General features: G+C 39.5%; 1 protein-coding gene across 1 annotated transcript in view; it reads right to left on the bottom strand.

Moving 5' to 3' along the window:
- The window catches only part of TMEM131L (transmembrane 131 like), a 142,054-nt gene that overhangs the window by 24,249 nt on the left and 95,619 nt on the right, over positions 1-22,186 (bottom strand). Inside the window, exons 8-25 of the mRNA XM_023755200.1 lie at positions 21,361-21,438; positions 21,023-21,176; positions 19,748-19,806; positions 19,318-19,426; positions 17,372-17,465; positions 16,753-16,906; positions 16,022-16,192; positions 14,658-14,727; positions 13,529-13,646; positions 12,045-12,186; positions 10,692-10,801; positions 9,635-9,707; positions 6,456-6,583; positions 4,524-4,666; positions 2,579-2,765; positions 2,193-2,378; positions 1,455-1,604; positions 487-1,112 (exon numbers count right to left, since the gene is read on the bottom strand). Of these exons, the coding sequence (XP_023610968.1) occupies positions 487-1,112; positions 1,455-1,604; positions 2,193-2,378; positions 2,579-2,765; positions 4,524-4,666; positions 6,456-6,583; positions 9,635-9,707; positions 10,692-10,801; positions 12,045-12,186; positions 13,529-13,646; positions 14,658-14,727; positions 16,022-16,192; positions 16,753-16,906; positions 17,372-17,465; positions 19,318-19,426; positions 19,748-19,806; positions 21,023-21,176; positions 21,361-21,438 (2,752 nt within the window). The remainder of the gene's footprint in view (positions 1-486; positions 1,113-1,454; positions 1,605-2,192; positions 2,379-2,578; positions 2,766-4,523; positions 4,667-6,455; positions 6,584-9,634; positions 9,708-10,691; positions 10,802-12,044; positions 12,187-13,528; positions 13,647-14,657; positions 14,728-16,021; positions 16,193-16,752; positions 16,907-17,371; positions 17,466-19,317; positions 19,427-19,747; positions 19,807-21,022; positions 21,177-21,360; positions 21,439-22,186) is intronic.

Genomic DNA, 22,186 nt, shown 5'->3' with positions numbered 1-22,186 from the left:
CTGTATTTGCTATAGGAGGACATCTGTCTCCTTTTAACCAAGGGACACAATTAGAAAAGAACCAGGACAAGGAACATGAGATGGAAGCCGCTGTTAAATACAAAAAGTTGGTTAAGTTTTGTTCATCCAGAAACATTTTATGGGCTGATTAACTTTTGCAAACTGTCAGAGAAGCCAAGATAAAAACTAATTAGGAAAAGGTGTCCCTACCCTCCCAACAATAAAATATGACATCCACTCTCTCTAGACACAGGTACTAAAGTTACCTTCTTAGCCACGACAATCTAAAACCTTGGCGCCTTGTCCTAAACTTTTCAGCATACTTTTCAGGTATGTTAACATGTATACCTTTGCTAAAACTGTGCACGTGAACGAAAAGTTCAGCATCCACAATTAAAACTCAAGTCACTGGTGAGAACAAACTCCATTTAAACCAGACCAGAGACACACAGGAGAGAAAACCATCAAGGAGGAGGTAAAGATTACCGTGATTTCTCCTGGAAACTTCTGGCAAGTCTGACTGGTACTGAGGTGAGTTTCTTGGCAAATGGTTTTCAGGTAGTTTCTTCGAGGTCTTCAGAGGACCGAGTTCTCGCTCCTTGAGCTCAGCTATGTTTTCTGAAATTTTAATGTCCGTTTCCTTAGGAAACATACATGTCTGTATTCCCTCCTTCGTATGACATTCCGAAGAAGTGTTATTGACAACAATTGTGTTTTTCAGTGTGTTTTCCTCTTTATTCAGTAAGTTTTTGGGAAAGGTTAAATTCTTTTGCAGGTTGACGTTGATGCCGCTGGCGTATTTGAGGTTTGTCCAGTTCTCACCCATTATATCGGTGCACACGTCCTCTTTAGCGGCAGCCAGGGAGCCGCCCAGGCTCGCCGTCTGTTTGTCCTCGGCAGCCAGGCTGGCAGTGCTGGCGACCGATGCGCTGGGTTTGTGTTTGCTGTAATAGACGGAGCACTTGTGCTTCTTCTGAGAGTGACCGTAGGTTGCTGGGCTCCTCTTTGCAGCGTTCTGCATCCTGCTCTGTGGAGTGTTGACCGGGAGGCAGCTTTTCCCTCTGCCTTTGTCAGAGGGGCCGTAGGTATCGAGAAAGTTCTTGCAATTGCTTCTGAATCGAAGAGAGGAAAAAAAGCACTTAAGATAGAGCCACACGGAATAAAGCACTACCTGTCTGTTTTCGAATCCACGAGGGAGAGAGGTAGCAATCAATACTGTGGGGACTGAGTTCTACCTTGCTTCTTCTCAAGCTCCGTGAGTTCAAAACACTATGTCCTTACAGGAAGTCTATCGTATAATTAAAAAAACGTGACAGCTGACACACAGGGACAAAGAAAACTTTACGAAACAAAGTTGGAGTCAAAATTTATATTAAGTTAAAATAAAATTGGAAATCACTGCTATCAAAGGGGAGAAGCAGCCCTGCCCACACACACGCCACAAGAATCCTTACTTGTGCGAATGGGAGCCGATAGCCTCCATCGGACTGTTGTTCTGTGGCGAAGAGGAGCCCGCATTCTGCCTCTGTCTTGTTTTCATGAACTCCATAAGGATGTACTGTGCTTGCTGGAAGGCTATTAAAATCACACCCAGCAGGGACAAACTGAGAAAGAAAGCAACAATACTCATCGTGGCATGGTTCTGACGGGCATTCAAAAACCAGATTTATTCTAGAAGAGCAGTGAATGGTTGACAGATCATGTCTAAAGTTACAGCATTAAAATTCCATAAGATATGTGACATCACCATTTCTGACATTTCTTAAAGACTAAAAAAACCACCCACGTTTTTAAAAATGTGCATATTTATAAGTCTGACATTTCAATTCCATTTTAAAAGATGCTTCCAGGATAAAATCACTCTGAAAGGATCGTTGTGGTTTTAAATTTCCATTGCCATGGAGCGAATAAGAGTACCATTTAGTATATCTCCCACCAGGACTGCCAATGAACATACGTGGCTCACAACTGTCTATTTGACTTGTAGGTCTTACTGTTCATTTACTCTTATTATATTAAAGCTTTCCAGTTACTACTTTCTCTACTTCATGTATGCCAGGGTTCTTTAAATAATATAAATCCCACTCAATTCATATGCTTTGATTGCATGTAGGCAACATAACAAGTTCACGCAACTCGCCTGCATGGCTCCTCCACTCAGTGAGAGGACAGTGAAAACAGTGGTAGTTTACCTGACAAAGAAGACCGTAAGCCTCCAAAATGACTCCTCCCAGCTGGGCCCTGGAACCACGTCGGCACACAAAGGCAACAGGTGATGAGGGAGGGTCACATTGAGAGTGAAGCGAAACTCTAGGTCAGCCGCAGTGACGAGAGTCAGCTCACGAATGACCCAGGAAGAGGTAAAGTCTGGAGTAAACCTGGTGACAAAAGATTCACCTTTGTAAACTTTAACTTTAGGCACAAAACATAATCATCATCGTAGCAAAATTTCTTTACTTGTACAAGATACTTATATAAAAACAACCTAAGATATTTTACCAATGACAAAAGGCTCCCCCCACCCACTTGACATTAAAAACATCACAAAACTTAAATGAGGTGAAAGCTCTATGCTTACACAATGCTGATATCTCGAGATGTGTTTGGGGGCAGGGAAAACTGATGGCAATCTAGCACTTCGAATCCATAGCCTTGGCAATTATACCCATTGATTTTCAGAGACGTCACAGTTATAGGAAGTGGTCCGATATTCTCAACTTTGAAGTTCTTTGTAATAGATAAAATTTGCTTGCTGTCTTTCAGTTCTAGTGAGGATGAAAAGTGATAGTTATTACATATGAACTGCAAAATTGATATAAAATAATTTATTGCAACAATGTGCACATTAAAATGTTTTCAAAAATCAATGTAAACTCAAAGCATGATCTCTATCTACTTTCTTGAACAGTTATAGATTTTGTTATATTACCAGAATAAAATAAAAAATACTTAGTTAAATTTTTTAAGTTAAACAATCAGCCTAGGTACCAAAAGAATAAATCTCTTTTTTGTTCTTTTACTTATTAAAGGTTAAGGTTAAAAGTTTATTCTTCGCAGAAGCCAAATCATTTGGATTTACTACTAGCTCTACACACCCTCTGCCCCTGAGACCCCACTCACACTGAACGGGGGGACCAGTTAAAAGGTGTGTGTGCTGCTCTGTAAAGCCATCATGGCTACTAGAAACACAGTTCAAAGACCCACTATGTTAAGGGGAAGTAAATTATTAAATCCTTGCAAATAAACGAGAGCACATTTTATGTTTAAAAAGGGAAGAGTCCTCTCAATTTAAAAATACTCCTATAGCCCTGGTTGGTGTGACTCGGTTGAAGGTCATCCTGTGCACCAAAAGGTCACTGGTTTGATTCCTGGTCAGGTCAGGGCATACACCCAGGCTGCATGCTCCCTGGGGTGCATTCAGAGGCAACCAATAAATGTTTCTCTCTCTCTCCTTCCCTCTTTCTCTAAAAATCAATAAAAACACATTTTTAAAAAATCCTATAAATTTATAACCCACAATCTAATATTTTATCTGGCTCTATAGGTTTTACATTACTCTTTAATTCTATCTCTCAAGGTCAGCTCAAAATGAATGAATGAATGAATGAATGAAAAATGATGAAAAATGAAAAATTTTTAATGCAAAATGGCTAATACATCTTTTCAAAGTCAGTGTTTGTTCAGCATAGCTTTCTAAATTAAAAAAATTCCCATCAGGCATTAAACCAGTGCTATAAATTATCCAACAGTTACACTAACTAGCTTTCTCCACAGGAAACATATTGTTACACTAAAATGCTTTAAATGTGTTCCTGAAATTAAAAATGATAACAGGAAAACAAGAATTTACCAGAAACACTTTACATCTCATTTGATTTTTGTTTTAGTTCCTCAGAAAGTTCTTGAAACTAATAGAAGTAGCTTAAAGGCATTTAATTTAAATACATGCATAATTTAGAAAGTTTTAATGGAACGTTTAAGTAAATTTATAAGTCTCCTTGTTCAGTACAGTAGCCAGTAGACACATAAAACTACTTAAAGTAAATTAAAAACATTTAAACTTGATTTTCTTAATCACACTAGCTCTATTTTAAGCACTCATCAGCCACACGTGCGAGTGGCTACTGTACTAGATGGCACAGACACAGAACACTTCTGTTACTGCAAAAAGTTCCATTGGGTCGCATGCCTTTAGTCTTCTCTCCGCCATTTGTGATTTTCTAGATTAGGTAGCTGATAACCAAATTAACAGATTCATACTATTTATCTTAAACATCAGACACTATGCTAGTAATTTAGCAATTGTACTTTCCCCCTCTATATCTATTACATTTAAGTTGACTATTGTTCTAATTGAGTGATATCAGCCCATTTAGGCTCAGATGTTTGCCTTATTTAATTATTTGCCTCAATACAATGAATTTACTGGAAACATTTTAAAAGAAGCTTCCAAGAGAATCCCTTTGCCGCTGGCTTTCGAACCCAGCCCCCCCTCTGTCAGAGCGCCTCGCATGGGAACTCACGTCGCCGGCAGTCCATCAGCGTGGACTCGGGCACCTTAAATCGGAGCGAGCCTCCCGGGCCAGGCAGTCTTCCGCCCACTTTCAGCAACTCTCGAGCTCCAAATCCTTCCACGGCAATCATGTCGATAACAGTCAAGTTATTCCTTTAAGGGAAAGGAGATACAAATAAAAGGCATTACAATAGAGTCATCTGTACTTAAATATTCCTAGTTAGCAAAAACATTTTTCCTGTTTTGAGAAAGAAAATCCATTTAAATAGTGTGGCCTCTCCTGACAAGCACAGAACAGAACAAGTGGAACACAGCAAGAAGGAGTGAATGATCATGATCCCTCTTCAATGTCAGCCAAGAACATAAACCCATGTATTTCTAATAACCAGCCACCAGGGTGGTGATCCGACCTCCAAGAGAAAACAAACAAATAACGAAGTAAATTAGGAGGCCACAGAGAAACACTAACAAATACAGACAAATGCATAAAAATTATTCACATGGTGAATTAAGGCGTTTTCACAGTATTTGTGACTATGAGAAGTTCTGCCTTAGGAATAATTCTCGAAGTAAAACCCTACTGTTTATTCTGAACTGAAGATTTAAAATATTATCCCACAAATAACATATATCTACTCAAGTTCTTATTAAACAGTAATTCAGACTAGTTTTTGCTTTTTCATTAACTGAAATTATGATTCCTAGGGTGAAAAAGTGAAGTGGAAATGATGGTTAAATGATGCAGATTGACCGAAAGCCAGTCATCATGAATGTAAACACTACAGAAACAGAGAAAGAATTCATTTCTCATTATGCAAAATACAGTTATCGTCACATCTTTATTAAGTGATTGGTATTGTTTACAGAAAAATACTGTGTATCAAAACAGAAACCACCAAAAATAAATTAACTACTATAAAAAAATTTAGGTTTTCTTTCGGAGTCTGGGATAGTTTCATCTGGCATGAGGTGAAGTTTATATCTATACTTCCTACAACCTTAATTCTTCAAAAGAAAATGGGTTTAAAATGAAACACACCATCATCAAAGCATGAGGAGTCTTAGTTAAAATGCTTAAAAGAATGTTTAGTCCATTTTCTGTTTAGTAGCATTCACTTGCAGAAGAACAAATACATACAATATACAACATACTAAATAGATTCCAGAATAAGAAAGTTGTTGCCAGCTGATCTGACACTAGAAAAGCTTAAAAAAAAATAACTAAAATGTCATTTATTAAAAATTAAATTTGTGCTAGACTTCTTGCCAATGCAGAGAAGTCTAGATCTGCATTTACTGTCAATTTTTGAAAGAAGACTCTCAATAAAGACTACCTAAAGATGAAAAATAATTAAGAGTGGAAAACATTTAGCTGCTTAAATCAGCTAGCAATATAACGCTTGTTTAAAAGGAAGGGGAAAAAAGCAGAAAGAGCCAATGGGCTCAAATAAGCACTTGCCCTTCGAGGCTACAGAGAATTCCAGAAGCAAGACAGACAGAAATGAGAGTGATGTACATCCAAACACTGTGGAATGAAAAAGTATACAGCAGTTTTTTAATTATTCTTCTGAGCTAAGACAGGGAAGTAAACGCCTGTATGTGTGCTGTGTGTATGCATTTGTATGTATTCTTGTGTTCTGCCCTTTGTGACAGAAGTCAATGAGACGCTGAGTGAAATGTGCTTCCCCTCATGGATGGAGGGGCCCACACTCCCTACTGTACAGGGAGGAAATTGAAGCAGGGATTAAGTGTGGAGCCTCAGGTCGCCTCTCTTCTCAGACACTGCCTCTTGCTAACATGCAACACAGCCTTGCCACTGGAGGCCCGACTAAGACGTACATGTTAGCACGTAGCTAAAGAGATCATGTGTTCCTGAGAGAAAAAATTCAGACAGACGAGCCAATGAGCAAGAAACTCTCCAGGACGAGGGGGCCACACCTACCGAATTAGAATGAGTGAGGTAACTTTTCCATAGTCAGCTGGCGTGAAAACTACACCGACCCTTTTCTTTGCCAAAGGCTGCAAATGGAAGTGGAGGCTGCCAAACCTGGATCCCTCAGAATGCATACCCTGCAAATTTAATAAGTGCAATTCAACAATTCCTGTAAAGCAAGCTTCTGTCTTCATTATGTGCATTTTAGAGCATAAACATGATTGCTTTTCTTTTAATTCCCAGATGTGACCACCCTAATCAACCTGTCGAACTTGTTTATCCTGAGAGTTCACACCAATAAACAGTTCCCAAGCCACAGCTGAGAAGTACTGGCGGCGGCTGCAGGACAACCCACACGGATGCTGGAAAGGGGACTTGTTTCCTGGCTTGGAGAGGAGTGGGGGCTAGAAGCCTTCAATGTAAAGATGTGTTGAGTGGAAAACATCACTTAGAAAACAGACCCAACAGCCTCTACTTGAACACTAGAAGGATCTGAGCAAACCATCCACCCACTGCTGCCTAACCCCAAATTCTCTTTCATATTGAATTTAAGTTTGTATAGAGACCATCTTTATCATATTTAGTCTCTCCACTCTGAAGACCTTCATTGATGCACATTCTCCTTTATTCTAAGATTTTTATCTTTTTCTGGATAAATCTTGTGGTCTAAATTTAATATTCAAGATTTAGTTCTTTATCATTTTCCCTCTTTACACATTTTTTTAACTCCTCACTAAAAACAACTGATTTCTAAGAGCTATAATCACATAATCTGCATAGCAATATTTCTCTTTTTCATGTTTCTAATTTTTAAATTTGTCTTATCCTTCAATTGTTGCTAGCATTTCCTATGCTATCTGAAAGAAGAAATATTGATGGCATTTGATTCATTTTCATTAGAATTGTAAGCTTCATGAAGGGAGAAATCCTGCTTTATACATACAATAGGAATATTGAATAAGAAGCTGCTGATATGCCCAGCCAGAATGGTTCAGTGGTTGAGCGTCGACCCAGGAACCAGGAGATCACAGTTTGATTCCTGGTCAGGGCCAATGCCAGAGGTTGTGGGCTTGATCCCCAGTAGGGGGCATGCAGGAGGCAGCCAATCAATGATTCTCTCTCATCATTGATGTTTCTCTCTCTTTCCCTCTCCCTTCCTCCTTCTGAAAGTCAATAAAAATAAGATTCTTTTTAAAAAGCTGCTGATGTTTAGTATTAAAGTATAATAATAACAGCACCATTTATTAAATGTTACTTATATGCCAGACGCTGGAATGCAATAAGCTTTATAAAATGCTGAGCATTCCATAAACCTTACTGATTCTTCAAACATTTATATTATGAGGGAGAGAGATGAGGCTCACAGAGGTTAAATAATTTGCCAGGGTCCCACAGCAAGAACATGGAAGAATCTGGATTCAGAACCTTGGGTGTCCAACTCCACGTGGTCTTAACCAAAGCAATTACATCCTAAAAAGCAAACCCACACAATTAAAATACAGGCCCCTTTCTTTACATCACAAAGAGTTCTAATAAAAATTTTAAGTTAAATTTTTAAGTGTCTCAAAGGCATAGACACTGACTATTCTTTTTGTGAATGTAATAATTCCCTTTATCACAAAAAGTGTCTATTTTTAGGGGAGGAATCTTCAACGAGAGATTAAAAACTTTTTCCAAGGAGTTATACCAATCTGAATAGAATACTTCTACGTAAAAGGATTGGCATTATTTCTGGAATTTCTAATTACATTTGATTCAATTCTAGTGGGGCAAACTATCTCTTGGTATTTGGACTAATTTACCTCGAACAGCCCAGGGAGACTGCTTGGGACAGAGTGGGACAGGCTCGCTAAAAAAAACAAGACCACGCTGCCTAGACCACTGACAAAGAGGAAGGAGCATCTATTGTTAGGTTGCTTCCTACGGCAAATAAGTCTCCATTCAAAATCTACTTAAAAACGCACTCTGATTGGTTTAATTTTAACTTAGTTGGAGGTTCTCTGTGGTCTGCCTCTTCCTGTTATTCAAGTTACTCTAGAGCAGCAGTTCTCAACCTGTGGGTCGCAACCCCTTTGGCGGTTGAACGACCCTTCCCCAGGGGTCGCCTAAGACCATCCTGCATATCAGATATTTACATTACGATTCATAACAGTAGCAACATTACAGTTATGAAGTAGCAACGAAAATAATTTTATGGTTGGGTCACAACATGAGGAACTGTATTTAAAGGGCCAGAAGGTTGAGAACCACTGCTCTAGAGCTAACAGTGTATGTATCTTTGGAGAGTTAAGTGAGGAGAAAGAAGAAAATGCCCAAGGCAGTTAAATATGTGTGTTAGAAATACACAGGGTGTCCCCCCAAAAAATGTATGCACACTTTTAATGGCGGATAGCTCAATTTTGAAAACAAAATGTATTTTAATAAACACTGCCTTTGTAATCATTCAAAGTGTGTATATACATTTTGGGGGACACATGTAGCTGTATACCTACATGTGTTTACATGTATATGCGTGTGTGTTTTTAACAGGGGCCCCACTTTTGAGTGGATCCACGCACACAGAATGCCTGTAAGGAAAACAGCGATATGCAAAGAGCCACGGAGTGAACACTAAGGCAAGGCTGCCAAGAACCCCGTCAAACAACATCCTCGCCCCGTGACATGTTTCTTCCTGCTCCGAAGTGTTGACGCGAGACCTCCTGAGCCCCCAGGCTTGGGACTTCCAGAGTCACCCTAACTCACAGATGAGGTGACTGTCACAGGAACTGAGTGGCTTGCGAAACACACGAAGCCAGTTCAGCAAGAGAAGATCCTTTTTTGATGTATTTGTTTTTATCTCCTCTTGCCCTAAAAAGAATTTGATGGCGCCAAGGAATCTTAAGAGAATTATAGTTCCGGGGTCTCAAATTTTATGGTCTTCTACATAGGCCTGATTTCAATCGCTATTTCTTCACTCTCGTGAATCCAAATCATCAAATTAAAACGATCTATGGGCTAACAGGAACCACGGGCTCCTGTTGCATTCATTAATTGGGAAAGTCTGCTCTATATAACAAATGCCTGGAATATAAAAATGAGAGCGCCACATATATTACAGAAAGACATTTGAAACATGAATCAGCGAGGCCCATATGCTATGTGTCTAGTGTGTAAGCATTCTTTTTTTCTGTTTAAAGACGACACCCTACCCGGGAAGGGCAAGCTTTGGTGAGCTGGAATTCGCCAGTTGTGAAATTAATCGTCTGCATGTCAGCGCCAAACCTATAAAGAAAAAAAATGTTTAAAATAGCATTTAAGTCGCCAATAAAGAATAAAACGTGTGTGCACACACATATATATTTTATATGCGTGAGCACATGTACTTGCGCATAAACTACTCTGTCTCAGCCCCTGCACCATGCCTGGCACATGGTAAGTGCTCAATGATGTGGGCAGCACGGATGGGAATGTAAAGAAGAATATGGTGACAATGACAAAAGCTCAACCTGTGAAACAATTTTTTTTCCTCTGAATGGTTCCTAACTATGGAACCTGACAGGAAGGGACTCTGAACCAAGGGTCATTTCATCTCCTGGTTTAATGTCCAGTGGACATTTGGCAATGTCTAGAAATATTTTTGGTGTCACAGCTGGGGAGGTCCAACTGGCATCTATTGGGTAGAAGTCAGAGATGCTGCTAAACAGCGTTCGAAGCACAGGCCAGCCCTCCCCCTGCCCCCAACAGAGAATCATCGGGTCCAAAATGTCAATAGTGCTGAAGTTGAAAACCTTAGGATGAGGGTTGGTCCTACTGAACCCAAAGGAAGAAACACTCTAAGCAAAACTGTGATTGTGCGAAAATAAGATATAACAGACATGAACTAACAGTATCCTTATCGTGCCCTGTTTAACTGCACTAGATTAAAATATACCAAAACACTAAACTCATGTTTTATGTGAGCCTAGAGATCACGGTGAGCCAGATTCTAGGAGTATTTGTGAAAAATTCATGATTGCCAAGGTTCCCTAACCAGGAGAAGTATAGTCTACAGGGAAATGGGCTTGACGTAGTAACCCTGAAAATGCCACGTAACAGACAGAATTGGTCATTGCCAACAGGTTATATGCACCAAGGGGCTGGGTGCCCAAGGTGCACGGGTTAATACTGCGTGCACCCACATGTAGAGTCCAGGTGGAAAGCAGGAAGGACTTGAAATAATTCCGAGTCTGAACGGTGTTTCCCAAACCACCCATCAGAAAGTCTTACCATTTGTGGAGCAGACGCACGGCAGCCTCGGGCTTAGGATACAAGGAGAGAGGCAGCAGCTGCAAGGACACCGGCAGAGAGGAAGGGTTCTGCACCACGAAGTACTTCACCTGGACGCGGGAAAGGAAAATGAGCACCCGGGGGAGGACCCAGCACCACCCTGCAACGTTCCTGCGAAGAGCTGCCTGACCTGAATGTCGTCACGAGGAGCCACCACACAGATCAAATTGAGGGACATTCTAGGAAATAAATGGCCCCCACACTTCAAAAACGCCTATGCCATGAAAGACAAAGAAAGGCCGAGGAAGGTTACAGGAGAGGAGAAAGACTTGACCATGCAATGCCAGATCCTGAATTGGATCCTGAATCAAGGGGGAAAAATGGCTATAAAGTATGTCGCTGGGATGACTAGACATTTTTGAATATAGACTGAACATGAGATATGTTACACTTTCTAATTCTGATAAGTATACTCTGGTATTTAAGATGCACCTGCTCTTAAGAACTTTACACTGACACAATCAGAGGGAAGGGGTATAACGTGTGACACTCAAATGGCTCATACAAATATACGTGTGGGTGGACAGAGAAGGGCAATGACAAGGTAGGCGTGGCAAACATTAAATATGGATTGAGTCTTTGTGAAGGGCAATTGGACGTTCTTGGATTTACTCTTGAAATTGTTCTCTATGTTAAAATTATTTCAAATTTAAAAATTCTAAAAGTAGTCTTAGAATGTCATCCCCAAGGAACCCAGTGCGTGTCTGGTGAAGTCTAAATTATCACTCAGATCATATGTGAGATGTGTCTTTGGCAATGAGGCTTGTGAGATGGAGTGCAAGCCTGCTGGTGTCTCTTCTCCCGCTTTGCCCGGGTCACCCTTGTCAATGGGACACACACCCAGGAAGGAAGTCCACACACAGGATGGAGAGGGGACAGGCGGAATGAGCCCGGGCTGCTGATGGCATCACAGGGCCGCTTCAGCAGCTCTGGACTTCTTCCCCAGGAGCTCCTCCTTACGAAACAAACTAACGCCTATTTCAGCCAGTGTTAGTCTGAATTTTCTGTTTTTTGCAGTTGAAGACTTTCTCAACTGAAAAGATTTTTGAGTTGGACACAAACTTCATAAAATGTATTTGTTCTATGCACTTTCAGCCTGTTTAGAGTTTTATTCCTTCTTTTGTTCTTCTGATACCTCCCTACTAAGCATCACGTGGCATATGTGTGTCATTTAAAGTGAATTTAAGTTAATTTTGTTCCTGAAACAATGTTCTCAAGGTGGAAAGACTCGTGTAACGTAAAAACCCGAGATGGGGTGTCACTGACAGAGGTCAGAAGACACAGGCTCCTCACCACGCTGTTCCTAAGGGCAGTTGCGCTGAAGTTCAACACGAGGCCCGGCTCTGTGACCAAACGAGGCAGAAAGAAAACAAAGGATTCTGACTCCTTGGATTTCTTCAAGGGGGCAAACCGCGTCATTCCTAAAACATTCCTCCTGTGTAATTCATAAAGAAAGGCAATATTATAAGAAACAATTTTGACACAAAAGAGAGGAAATCATTAGATATATCATTCCTACTTGAAGGAACAAGCAAGGGGTCTTGGGAAAAAACGGCTTATTCTGGGTCTGGGGAAGAGTAAGCACAAGATGATTCTGGAACAGCCTGTGTTACCAGAAAGCAAGGAAGGTTAAAAAATAATGGGAGCCCTGGCCAGTGTGGGTAGTTGGTTGGAGCATCATCCTGTACACTGAACGGTTGCAGGTTCAATTCTGGGTCAGGGCACATACCAGGTTCAATCCCCAGTGGGGACATTCACAGAAGGTAACCAATCGATGTTCTCCTTCACATCAGTGTTTCTCTTTCACTCTTTTTCTACTTCCCCCTACCCCCTTCTCCTCTCTCTAAAATCTGTAAGTATATTCTCAGGTGAGGATTTTTTTAAAAAATGATGAGGACATGTCAAAGAAACCCACAAAGTAGCCTGAATGGGTTCCCATCAGCCAAATCTGGGACAAATTAGCATAAAAAATAACAATGAGGCCTAGCCAGTGTGGCTCAGTGGTTGAGTGTGGACCTATGAACCAGAAGGTCACAGTTCAATTCCAGGTCAGGGCACATGCCTGGGTTGCGTCTTGATCCCCATTAGGGGGCATGCAGGAGGCAACCAATTGATGATTCTCTCTCATCATTGATGTTTCTCTCTCTCTCTCCCTCTCCCTTACTCTCTGAAATCAATAAAATATATTATACATATTAAAATAATAATAATGATAATAATGATCAAAGAATCCGTAGTGATGCTCAATAAGAATATAAAAATGAAGAAGATATTTAGAAACATCACCATTTTGTGGCCATCAACTAATAACTGATCAGGACAAGGATTATCAATGAATGCTAAAAGCATAGGTGAAACATTCTTAGGGAACAGTAAATTTATATGATCTCAAATTATCATACATGTATTTATTAACTGCAAAAGGAAATATATATCAACAATGGAGAAAGATGTCACATCTACAAAGGAGAGAGTCAAATGACTCAACTTAGCAATGTCAGTAATGGACAAATTGGTGTCCTTCCTGAGGTGACGAAATGATAAGGAAAATAAAGCAACTGTAAGATGTGAACCACTGTTGACTCTAAATGCAATACTGTATTTGAGTAGTCATTGCACTATTCTTTCAACTTTCCTGAGGTTTGAAATTTGTCAAAATAAAAAGCTAGAGAGAAATATCAATTACTAAAAATTCAGTGCTGCAAGCTCAACAAAGTAGCATGTAATTGTGTCTCCTTTATGCTGAGTAAAAGAAATGAAGAAAGGGGAAGACCTACTTGCAGACGTCACTGTTTTTAAATTTCTTCCATCTTTCATACAATTTATTTGCAAGTTCAAAATCCACATCCCAAGTAGACTGATCCAGAGAAAGGCTCCCTTCCCAATGAGGATTTTCTAAAAGTGAGATCAGATGCAATGTTTACATTTACAGAAAACATAATGCAACTAGTAAATACTGCCAAGGCTATTGTTAAACTCAAACTGACAGGAGTGTCGAGTCGATGTATGCTCTTTCCTCTGACTGCTTTATTGAAAGTCCCTCTGATTCAATGGCAAATGATAATATATCAAATCAAACAAACATGTATAAAACAAAACTAAATTGAATTATGTAAAGGTAGTAACAGAAAAGACACATGGCTCATGAATACAGCCTGAAACAAGTTGAAATTACACGCGGAACATTTTTAATAGCTTTTCGTGTAAATGCCAGTTTCGGGTTACTATGTAGAATGCTGATGAACAAATCCTCAAAAGTGGGCAGAGACAGAGACCAAGGGCTCAGCCTAGAGAAAGGTGTATATTTATATTTATATTTATAAACTGCACTTATTCAGCTTGCCCTCTCTATTTATTCTGCCTTGTCTGTGCTAAAGAGCGTATTAGAGTGAACAAGTGAGAATTTCCCCAAAGAAACCTCTGGACTGTAATCCTCTCCTTAGATTGGACATTTCAATAAATCAAAAGGCAGGAACAAAACTAGGAACAGCTTCCACATCAACCCTATGGCCTTCAGTCTCACACAACGACTAGCACCCCCATAAGATGTTTATGCTCCTGTAGCTAAAGTCTTCAAAGGCAAGTCCAAATTACTTTTAATAACTTCTAGTCAACTCTTTGTTTAAAAGAACCGGAATTCGAAATCTTCCCATTTTTCCTGATAGCAAGGTTGCTAGGATGATCAAATAATGTGTTGGAAAAAATCCACAAGGACCTCAGGATGTTTCTGGAGGATTCCTAACAATGTCATGCCATTCTGTGAGGGATCATGCTCTTTAAGAATAGAATATGATGCAATTCCGTTCACAGGACTGATTATCCCATCTACCAATGCTAATTTTCCTCCCTACTTCCCGCCCAACCCCCAACTAGAGTTCTACAGAAAGCTCAGGGCAAAATACTTACCTGCTTTTGATTTTCCCATGAAATAATGCATGCCACAATGTGCTATCACTTCAAAACCCAGACTCCCTTCCTAGATTGAAAAGTAATATATGAATAACTTAAAACACAGCACTACACATAAAAATCCTAATGCACTCAAATGCAAAGCAGACATTGGCCTCCACCTCAGTGAACTTCCATTTAACCAGAAGCTAAACCACCAGAAAGTGATTTCTTGTCTCCCTGTAACCCTCAAATGAGAGGTCTGCACTGCCTCTCACAGGGAGGATTCTGTTCAGTAATCATAGTGACAACCACTGGGCCCAAAAGACACCAAGCTGCCTTCAGAATTGAAGATGAAATTAGTGTCAGGACATTCTTAGTAGGTTTTTTGAAAACTGTACTGGAATCCTCTGAGAAACAGTAAAAAAAAAAAAAAAAAAGGTAACTCCTAAGCTACTCAGGACATTCAAATTAGTGTCCCATTTCCTAGAGGTAAGGAAAGCATACACTTGCTACTCCCACCCATACCTGACACCTGCCTGCTCCCTCCCACAGTCCTCTCCTTATAAACATCTCTTGATTAAAAAAAAAAAAATTTCTAAGAAATCTTCCCTACTCAAAATATGGACAAATGGAATTAACTTTACATTTTGTTTAGTTTTCAGAAGTCCTACTGTTAGGCTCATAGCTGAACATGAGGCATTTCTATCTATAAAACACCAATGCTAATAAGTGAGAAAAATCATAAAGATGGTTGCATGAATGTCTCATAAAAATTAGAATCCAGAGTTGTACAGAATAGCTTGGATCAAAAAGAAGCAATAACAGTAACTAAATGAAAGGAAAGAAATATTAAGGAAAAAAATGAGACATGTTTAAGATAAGATCTAAATTAAATACCATTTCCTCAGATTTTATAAAGCATTTTCTTTGCCAGCCCTTTCAGGCTTTAGATTTGGTCCACTGAAGACATTCAAGGATTATGAGCAGCTGAGAGTCACTTACCAGAGGTCCAAATAAAGCATTTAACCATCTTATTTATCTCAACTACAAGTATGTGCTCAGAGCTCAATTGTGTTTTCTATAGCAAGCACACACTCCTTGCTCTACAAATTTTGGAAATAGATGAAAATGAAATCAACCTATTTGTGATGTTTTATTTCACTCAAGAACCTCAAATTTCTTTATGAAAAATTATAACTCCAAATAAAGATTTCTACATCTAAAAAATTCATCATCTATGATTGGTCTGGTAATATATATCCTTAAAGAGTCTTAAAGAACATGAGCTTAAGTTAGTCAATAAAACCAAGCACTACAACTTAATAGAAATAATAATTATGACAAAAATTATAATACATATATAGTTTCATGAATGATACCTTGGTCGGTGCAGAGTAAATCTGTAGAGGTATAGCAAATATAGCACCTATGTTTGTAGTCAAAAATACATTGGTGAATAGATTTATGGCAATGTTTTTAACAGCAACTTTCAAAGAAAATATATTCCAACAGCCTGGAGGTAGAAATAAAGGGCCAGTGAAATTCAGAATCTAAAGACAAAAAAAAAGAAGCAAGAGAAATTACTTTCCTAACACTAATGATGATTAAAATCATTATAAAGTATAATACTAAAATTCTATACTTTGAGAAATATAATTTTACTCAATTATTTCCAGGTCAAAAATTGAACTATTTGTATATAAATGATAGGCTTCAAATAATGTTTAAAATGCAACTGTTTGTAAATTTCACAAAAGTAACTGTATAATTTTCATGGGTGGTATTTTGCAAAAACCTACTCTTTTATTATGAACTGGGCTTATTTTTACTAAATACAATCTTTTTAGTATAAATTATATATAATAAAATGTTTTAATAATGGTAAGAGCAAATATCTCTAAGGATATACCCTGGTCCCTTTGAGGTCCTTGAACAATAGTTTAGAAAAGAGAGAGATCAATCCTAAAAGTAATTCTGAAAACTTCAAAAGAAATACTTGCTTTAAAATTGGTAAGTATTAACTTTTGTAAATATTCATTTCATAGTATCTGACCGTAAACAAAGCTTGAAATAAAATGGGCTAAAACCTGGATGAAAATACCATGTGTACCTTCAAAAAGTGCTTGGCCTCCTTGGAGACAAACACATCGTTTAATACGACACTGCGGTCAAAATGGTTGAGGTACCACATTGTCCAAACTCCCGAAGTGTTCTCATGGGTCTCCAGGTGGAACTGGGCCGCAGAAGAGTCCATTCTAAAGTACCTGTGAACACAGCACGTGCATGTTCTCAGCCCCGAGAGTAAGACAACTGCCGGCATTCGAAGGAGCCTCAATCACAAAAAGAGTAGCATCATAGAATGTCAGAGAATGGATGTTAGCACTGGGAACAACCACACAGGTCACTTCAGCCTTCATTCCCACCAGTAGAGCATCTGAAGGACAGAGGCCGCCAGGCAAAACCAGGACCAGGTGTAGGCGAGAAACATGGCGAGAGGGTTTCTCCTCCCACACCTGGCTGCCTGGCCCAGAGCCGATTTCATGAACTGAAGCATTCACCTTCCTCTTTCCCATTCTGCAAACAACCCCTGTCGCTGCCTGTCAGCGGTGTGAATGCAAGGAACGCAGCCCAGGGAACCATACTAGCCCTAGTTATATTTTTTAATCATTTCTGAACAAACACTCACACACAAAACCCATACGACTTCAGGGAACGTGGGGTTGACCTACCCTGGGACCACTGGAGAGGAGAGGCATGCTGTTAGTGTCGGAGTGTTTTTTGTTTTCTTCATGACTTCTCTCACGCCACTATCACACGATGGAGCTGTTTTGAGGTAAAAGAAATAAGTGTCAAGTATAATATCTTTTATTTCACTACGCCTAAACAAAAACAAGATATGTGTGTGTCATTTATAACCTTCTAATTATTCCACTGTTTTTGTCTCCATTAAAATAACGCATGAGACATAAATGGGAAAATCCTTTCTCAAACCTTATCTTCTTTCCTGGTTTGCTGTCAATGATCTCAAACAGGGTATCTGCCACCCCAATGTACCCCACCCCCCTTTTATAAACCAACCTCTCACTTCTTTGGGGGGAAAAAGAGTCAATGCATTGTGGCTTTCTTTTTATAAAGATCTGCCTTCACCAAAAGTAAGAGGGAAGCCCGCAGGCCTGCCAGAGATGACAGAGGTGACGGCTGAAGCCCGGCTGGGCAGGGTGAGAGGAGCGTGTGGAGGCAAGAGCAGGACAGAAATACAGCCTCAACGATAAGGCGGAGCTCCTCAGAGGAGGTGGGGATGCGTTTCAGACACCGCTGCTTTATCCAAGCAACAAGCTGCCCTTGAGCTGGGCCATACTATTCATTAAATCACTGGGATTGAAATCTTAACTCAAATACTCAAGTGGTTTCTTTTTAAGCTATATGTATGATAAGAAAAATTATAACATGAATAAAGATGTGAAAATTAAATCTACTCTTCCCTCCTGACTTCCCAATTATATCAGAGGAACAGCTGCTAACAGATTCGTGAGCATCCTTCCAGTTTCTCTATTTCGTATACAAGTGCATGGATAAATGTACACACGCCGCCTGCATTGCATGTCCACGTATGCTTTTCAATAGCCGCAGAGTATACCCCGTGGATGAACTACAGTTTAACCAGGCTCCTATCACGGATGTCTATGTTAGTTCTGTTGTCACAAACAATGCACATTCTGTAGGCAGAGCTTTGAATATAACCTATCCGTAGATAAGTTCCTGGAAGTAGAATTAAGGACTGAAGAATACATACAGGCATTTTAAATGTTCATAGATTGCCAATTTTCCCTCCAAAAAAAACCCTGTGTCAATTTATACTCTTATCAAAAACATGAATGGTGTTTTTTCCCCTAATCATTATCAACACAGGATGTTAACAATTGTTTTTATTTTTATCAATCTAAGTAATAAATTATATCTCACTTGTCCCTTCAAATTCACTTTCCTTTCCATATAAGTGACATGTTTTCATGTTTAAAAATCCATTTGCATTTCTTTAAAAAAAATCTTTTCATTTATTTTATTTCATTATATTTTTTAGAGAGAGACAGGAAGGGAGAGGGAGAAACATATTTGAGAGAGAAACATTGATTGGCTGCCTCCTAAATGGCCCCCACTGAGGCTCGAGCCCGTAACATGGGCATGTACCCTGATCGGAAATCAAACCAGCAACCTCTTGGTGCATGGGTGACACTCAACCACTGAGCCACACTGGCTGTGCTGTTTGCATTTCTTTACAGAAATCTTCTTAACTATGAGTACGAACCAAAAGGTAGGACTGGGTTCATGCTCACCAGACCTTCTGCATCGCAGTCTACACAAAGCATCAAACTAAGGCAGCACAATCTCTCTATCTGTGAAGGGAGTATCTCCAAACACATTTGAAGGGAGTATCTCCAAACACATTTACATTCTGGTCTTTCAAATCCCCCACTGAGTTACTCTTTAAACTCAAAATCCTCTGCGTGTGGCAGAATAGAAGTGGCAGAGCACGATGGAGGCTGCGGTATGGAGAGCAAGCCCACTCCCTTCCTTAGAACACTGGCTTCTCTGCAGTGCTAAGTGCTTCCACAGAAACAACTGCCATTGATAACAAACATAAGAAGGCAATCTCCACTATTTTTAAAATCTGTACCTTTGCAAGTAAAAGAGGCAATTTTTGTAAAGTTCGTTGTAGAGGAAGGTAGGAGCACCGGTTCGAACTGCAGAGACAGAGCGTCTCTCTGTGAGAAATGATGGACATCCTGTAACAACAGCAAAAAATCCAGTTAGCACTCTCGGCCAGGCCACTGTGCATCTAACGTGAATCAACTCTGTGGAATAACTAAGGAGCTCAGACTGGCATTCATATAGCAACTGCGCAGCACATGTGTCTACAATAGTACGAAGGGGGTGCTGACAACCTTCATCTGAATAGGGGTTCAAGCAAGGGAAAGGGGTTGCAATGAAAGCAACAGAGAATAGAGATAAGTGTTTCTGTATCTGTTCCTGAAAATTCCTCATGTTCTACAATAAAATACACTTGTGAGTTTAATATTTACTAGAGATAAAGCATTTACAATTACCTGTATCCATATAAGGCTGTTTCCTGAATGTAATATATACATATTTACGGCCGAATCATCTGTCCAAAAGAATCAGAGTGAGGAGGTTAAAACAAAAAGTACCTCGTTTTGCAACACTACAATTGAAACTTGGAGCTATTTCTGCAGGGTATTCTTTTAAGTCACAAGAAAAAGGATCCTTACAAAATATTAACCTACCAACACAGCCTCTGTAAATGATAAATAAATGCTGAGCGTAGGGTCGGGACACTGCTCCTCTGGCTGAAACCAACTGCCTGGACAGCTTCAAATATGGCTGCGCTCTCCTGGTGATTAGTCAGCCCCTCATTTCCTTATTTAGACAACCATACTTGGGGGAAATAAAACCCTGGGATCTCAAACCAGAGCCTTCCTTTCAAGCCTCACCAACAGAGGTGCTCCCTATGGGGCAGGAGTCTTCTCTACTTTGATGTCTACCTGGCCGTTCTGAGAATCACCAAAAGCTTGCAACATGGAGACAGGAAAGCTCTCCTCTGAATTATTCCTATAATCAATTCTCAAGCGTTGTTTGAACAACAATAGGCTGCCAATATCAAACTATATTTTGGAGCCATTTCTTTCTCTGAATATGTATGTGAGTGTGTGAGTGTACACACACACACACACACACACACACACACACACACACACACACACGTACCAGAACAGTCTTGACAACCAATGGATGACAGCAAGTCCTACATTATAAATCTCATGCATCACATAATATGTGTCTCCAACAAAACTTCCTAGAAACTTAAACTGATGAACTAGGTTATTTCTGGTAAGTAGAGCTGTTTTCAAATATAAAATTCATAGAACAAACACTGAAATTCCTATTACTCTAACTTGTCAGGCATCAAGGAACAGCCAGTATCCCATCAACTACGAAAAAAAATACAAAACAGCAGGATTTGGTCAACTGAGCTTCTGCAAATCAGTAAAACTGGAACAAGAGACACAAGACTTCCAACACTTTGTGGATATTTATATTAGGTCATTGTGCCCAGAATGCCAAGAAAAATGATTCCCAAGGAAACTTAGACTAGTTTGCTTTTGCCCCTAAATTTACTCCAAAAATTTACTCACAGCTGCAAATTGAGAACCAGTTACTATTACAATCGCTTAATAAGGTTGAAAGCCGCAGCTCTTTGTGTTGGGAGTGTGATGACATGATCTATAAGTAAATGTTGTAGAATGATGACGCAGGTTAATCATAATATATTACCATGAAAATCTGAAGAGGTTCCACCTTACCTGAGGTCTCAGATTTATCTGTAGCTACATAAATAATAGAAAGATGATCTAACAAATCCTGTGTGTTTTGTTCAAATTCTTTCGAGGCGTTTTCCATTGTTACAATTATGCTCATCTGTAGCCGTAAAACATCATCGGATTCCAGATAACAACTCTGAGATTGGAGGGATGGAAAAAAGGAAAAACTTAAAGAATGATCTGAAACTTGGTGATCTCAAATTTTAAGGGGAAAAGCACTGAAGGTAAGGGCATGTGTACTTCTGAGAACAGAATGTACTGTTTTATTTTTTATATCTAAGCAAAGAGGCAGGAGGAAAAAACTAAATTTTTTCAGTTACCTTTAATCGCTGACACACTTTGTTATGTAAACTGCATTCCAGTTGCACCTGCAAGAGGCTAGTATTAGTGGTTTCTGCCTAAAAGGAAAAAAAGGCGGGGGGGAAACAATGTAAAAGAAAGCAAAAGGATCAATCTAGCATTAGTAGCAGACAATCTATCATTTATTCAGGAACTATATTTACTCAACTGACAAACATTTAGTATCTGCTAACTGCTGGGTATTATTCTATTTACTGGAAATATAACCATCAATAAAACAGTTCACGTTCTAATGGAAGTCATAAGCTCTCCCCTTGGGCAACATGAAAATTCTGACTATGGCAATAAACAGATAAATGTGGTCTAGATATACACAGGAACACTGTAGTCTGGCATCGCTGATACTTTTTTAACACTCTTTTTCCACATAGGAGTCTACTTTATTTTAAAGTAGGTTCAGCAAGCAAGAGCCAATTAACTGTTCTTCTGTCTGCCTCCCTTCAGTAGAATGACCTTAAAAGCTATGACAAAACCATAAGAGATGCCCAAAATTCAACTGGCGATCATTCCTTTATTTTTCCATTACAGTTGACATTCATTATTTTATATTAGTTTCAGGTGTACAGCACAGTGGTTAAACAGTTACCAGTAAAAAGTGATCTGATTAAGTCCAGTGTGTACCAGACACCACAGTATTACAATATTATTGACTATATTTCCTATGCTGTACTCAACATCCCCATGACTATTGTGTAATTACCAATTTGCACTTCTTAAGCCCTTCACCTTTTTCTTCACCAACCCCTCCACCAACCCTCCCCATCTGGCAATCATCAGTTTGTTCTC

This window comes from Myotis lucifugus, unplaced genomic scaffold (genome assembly GCF_000147115.1).
Source record: "Myotis lucifugus unplaced genomic scaffold, Myoluc2.0 scaffold_1, whole genome shotgun sequence".
Taxonomy (NCBI): domain Eukaryota; kingdom Metazoa; phylum Chordata; class Mammalia; order Chiroptera; family Vespertilionidae; genus Myotis; species Myotis lucifugus.
The sequence above is the reverse complement of the archived record's forward strand: the minus strand, read 5'-3'. Positions and strand labels throughout refer to the sequence as shown.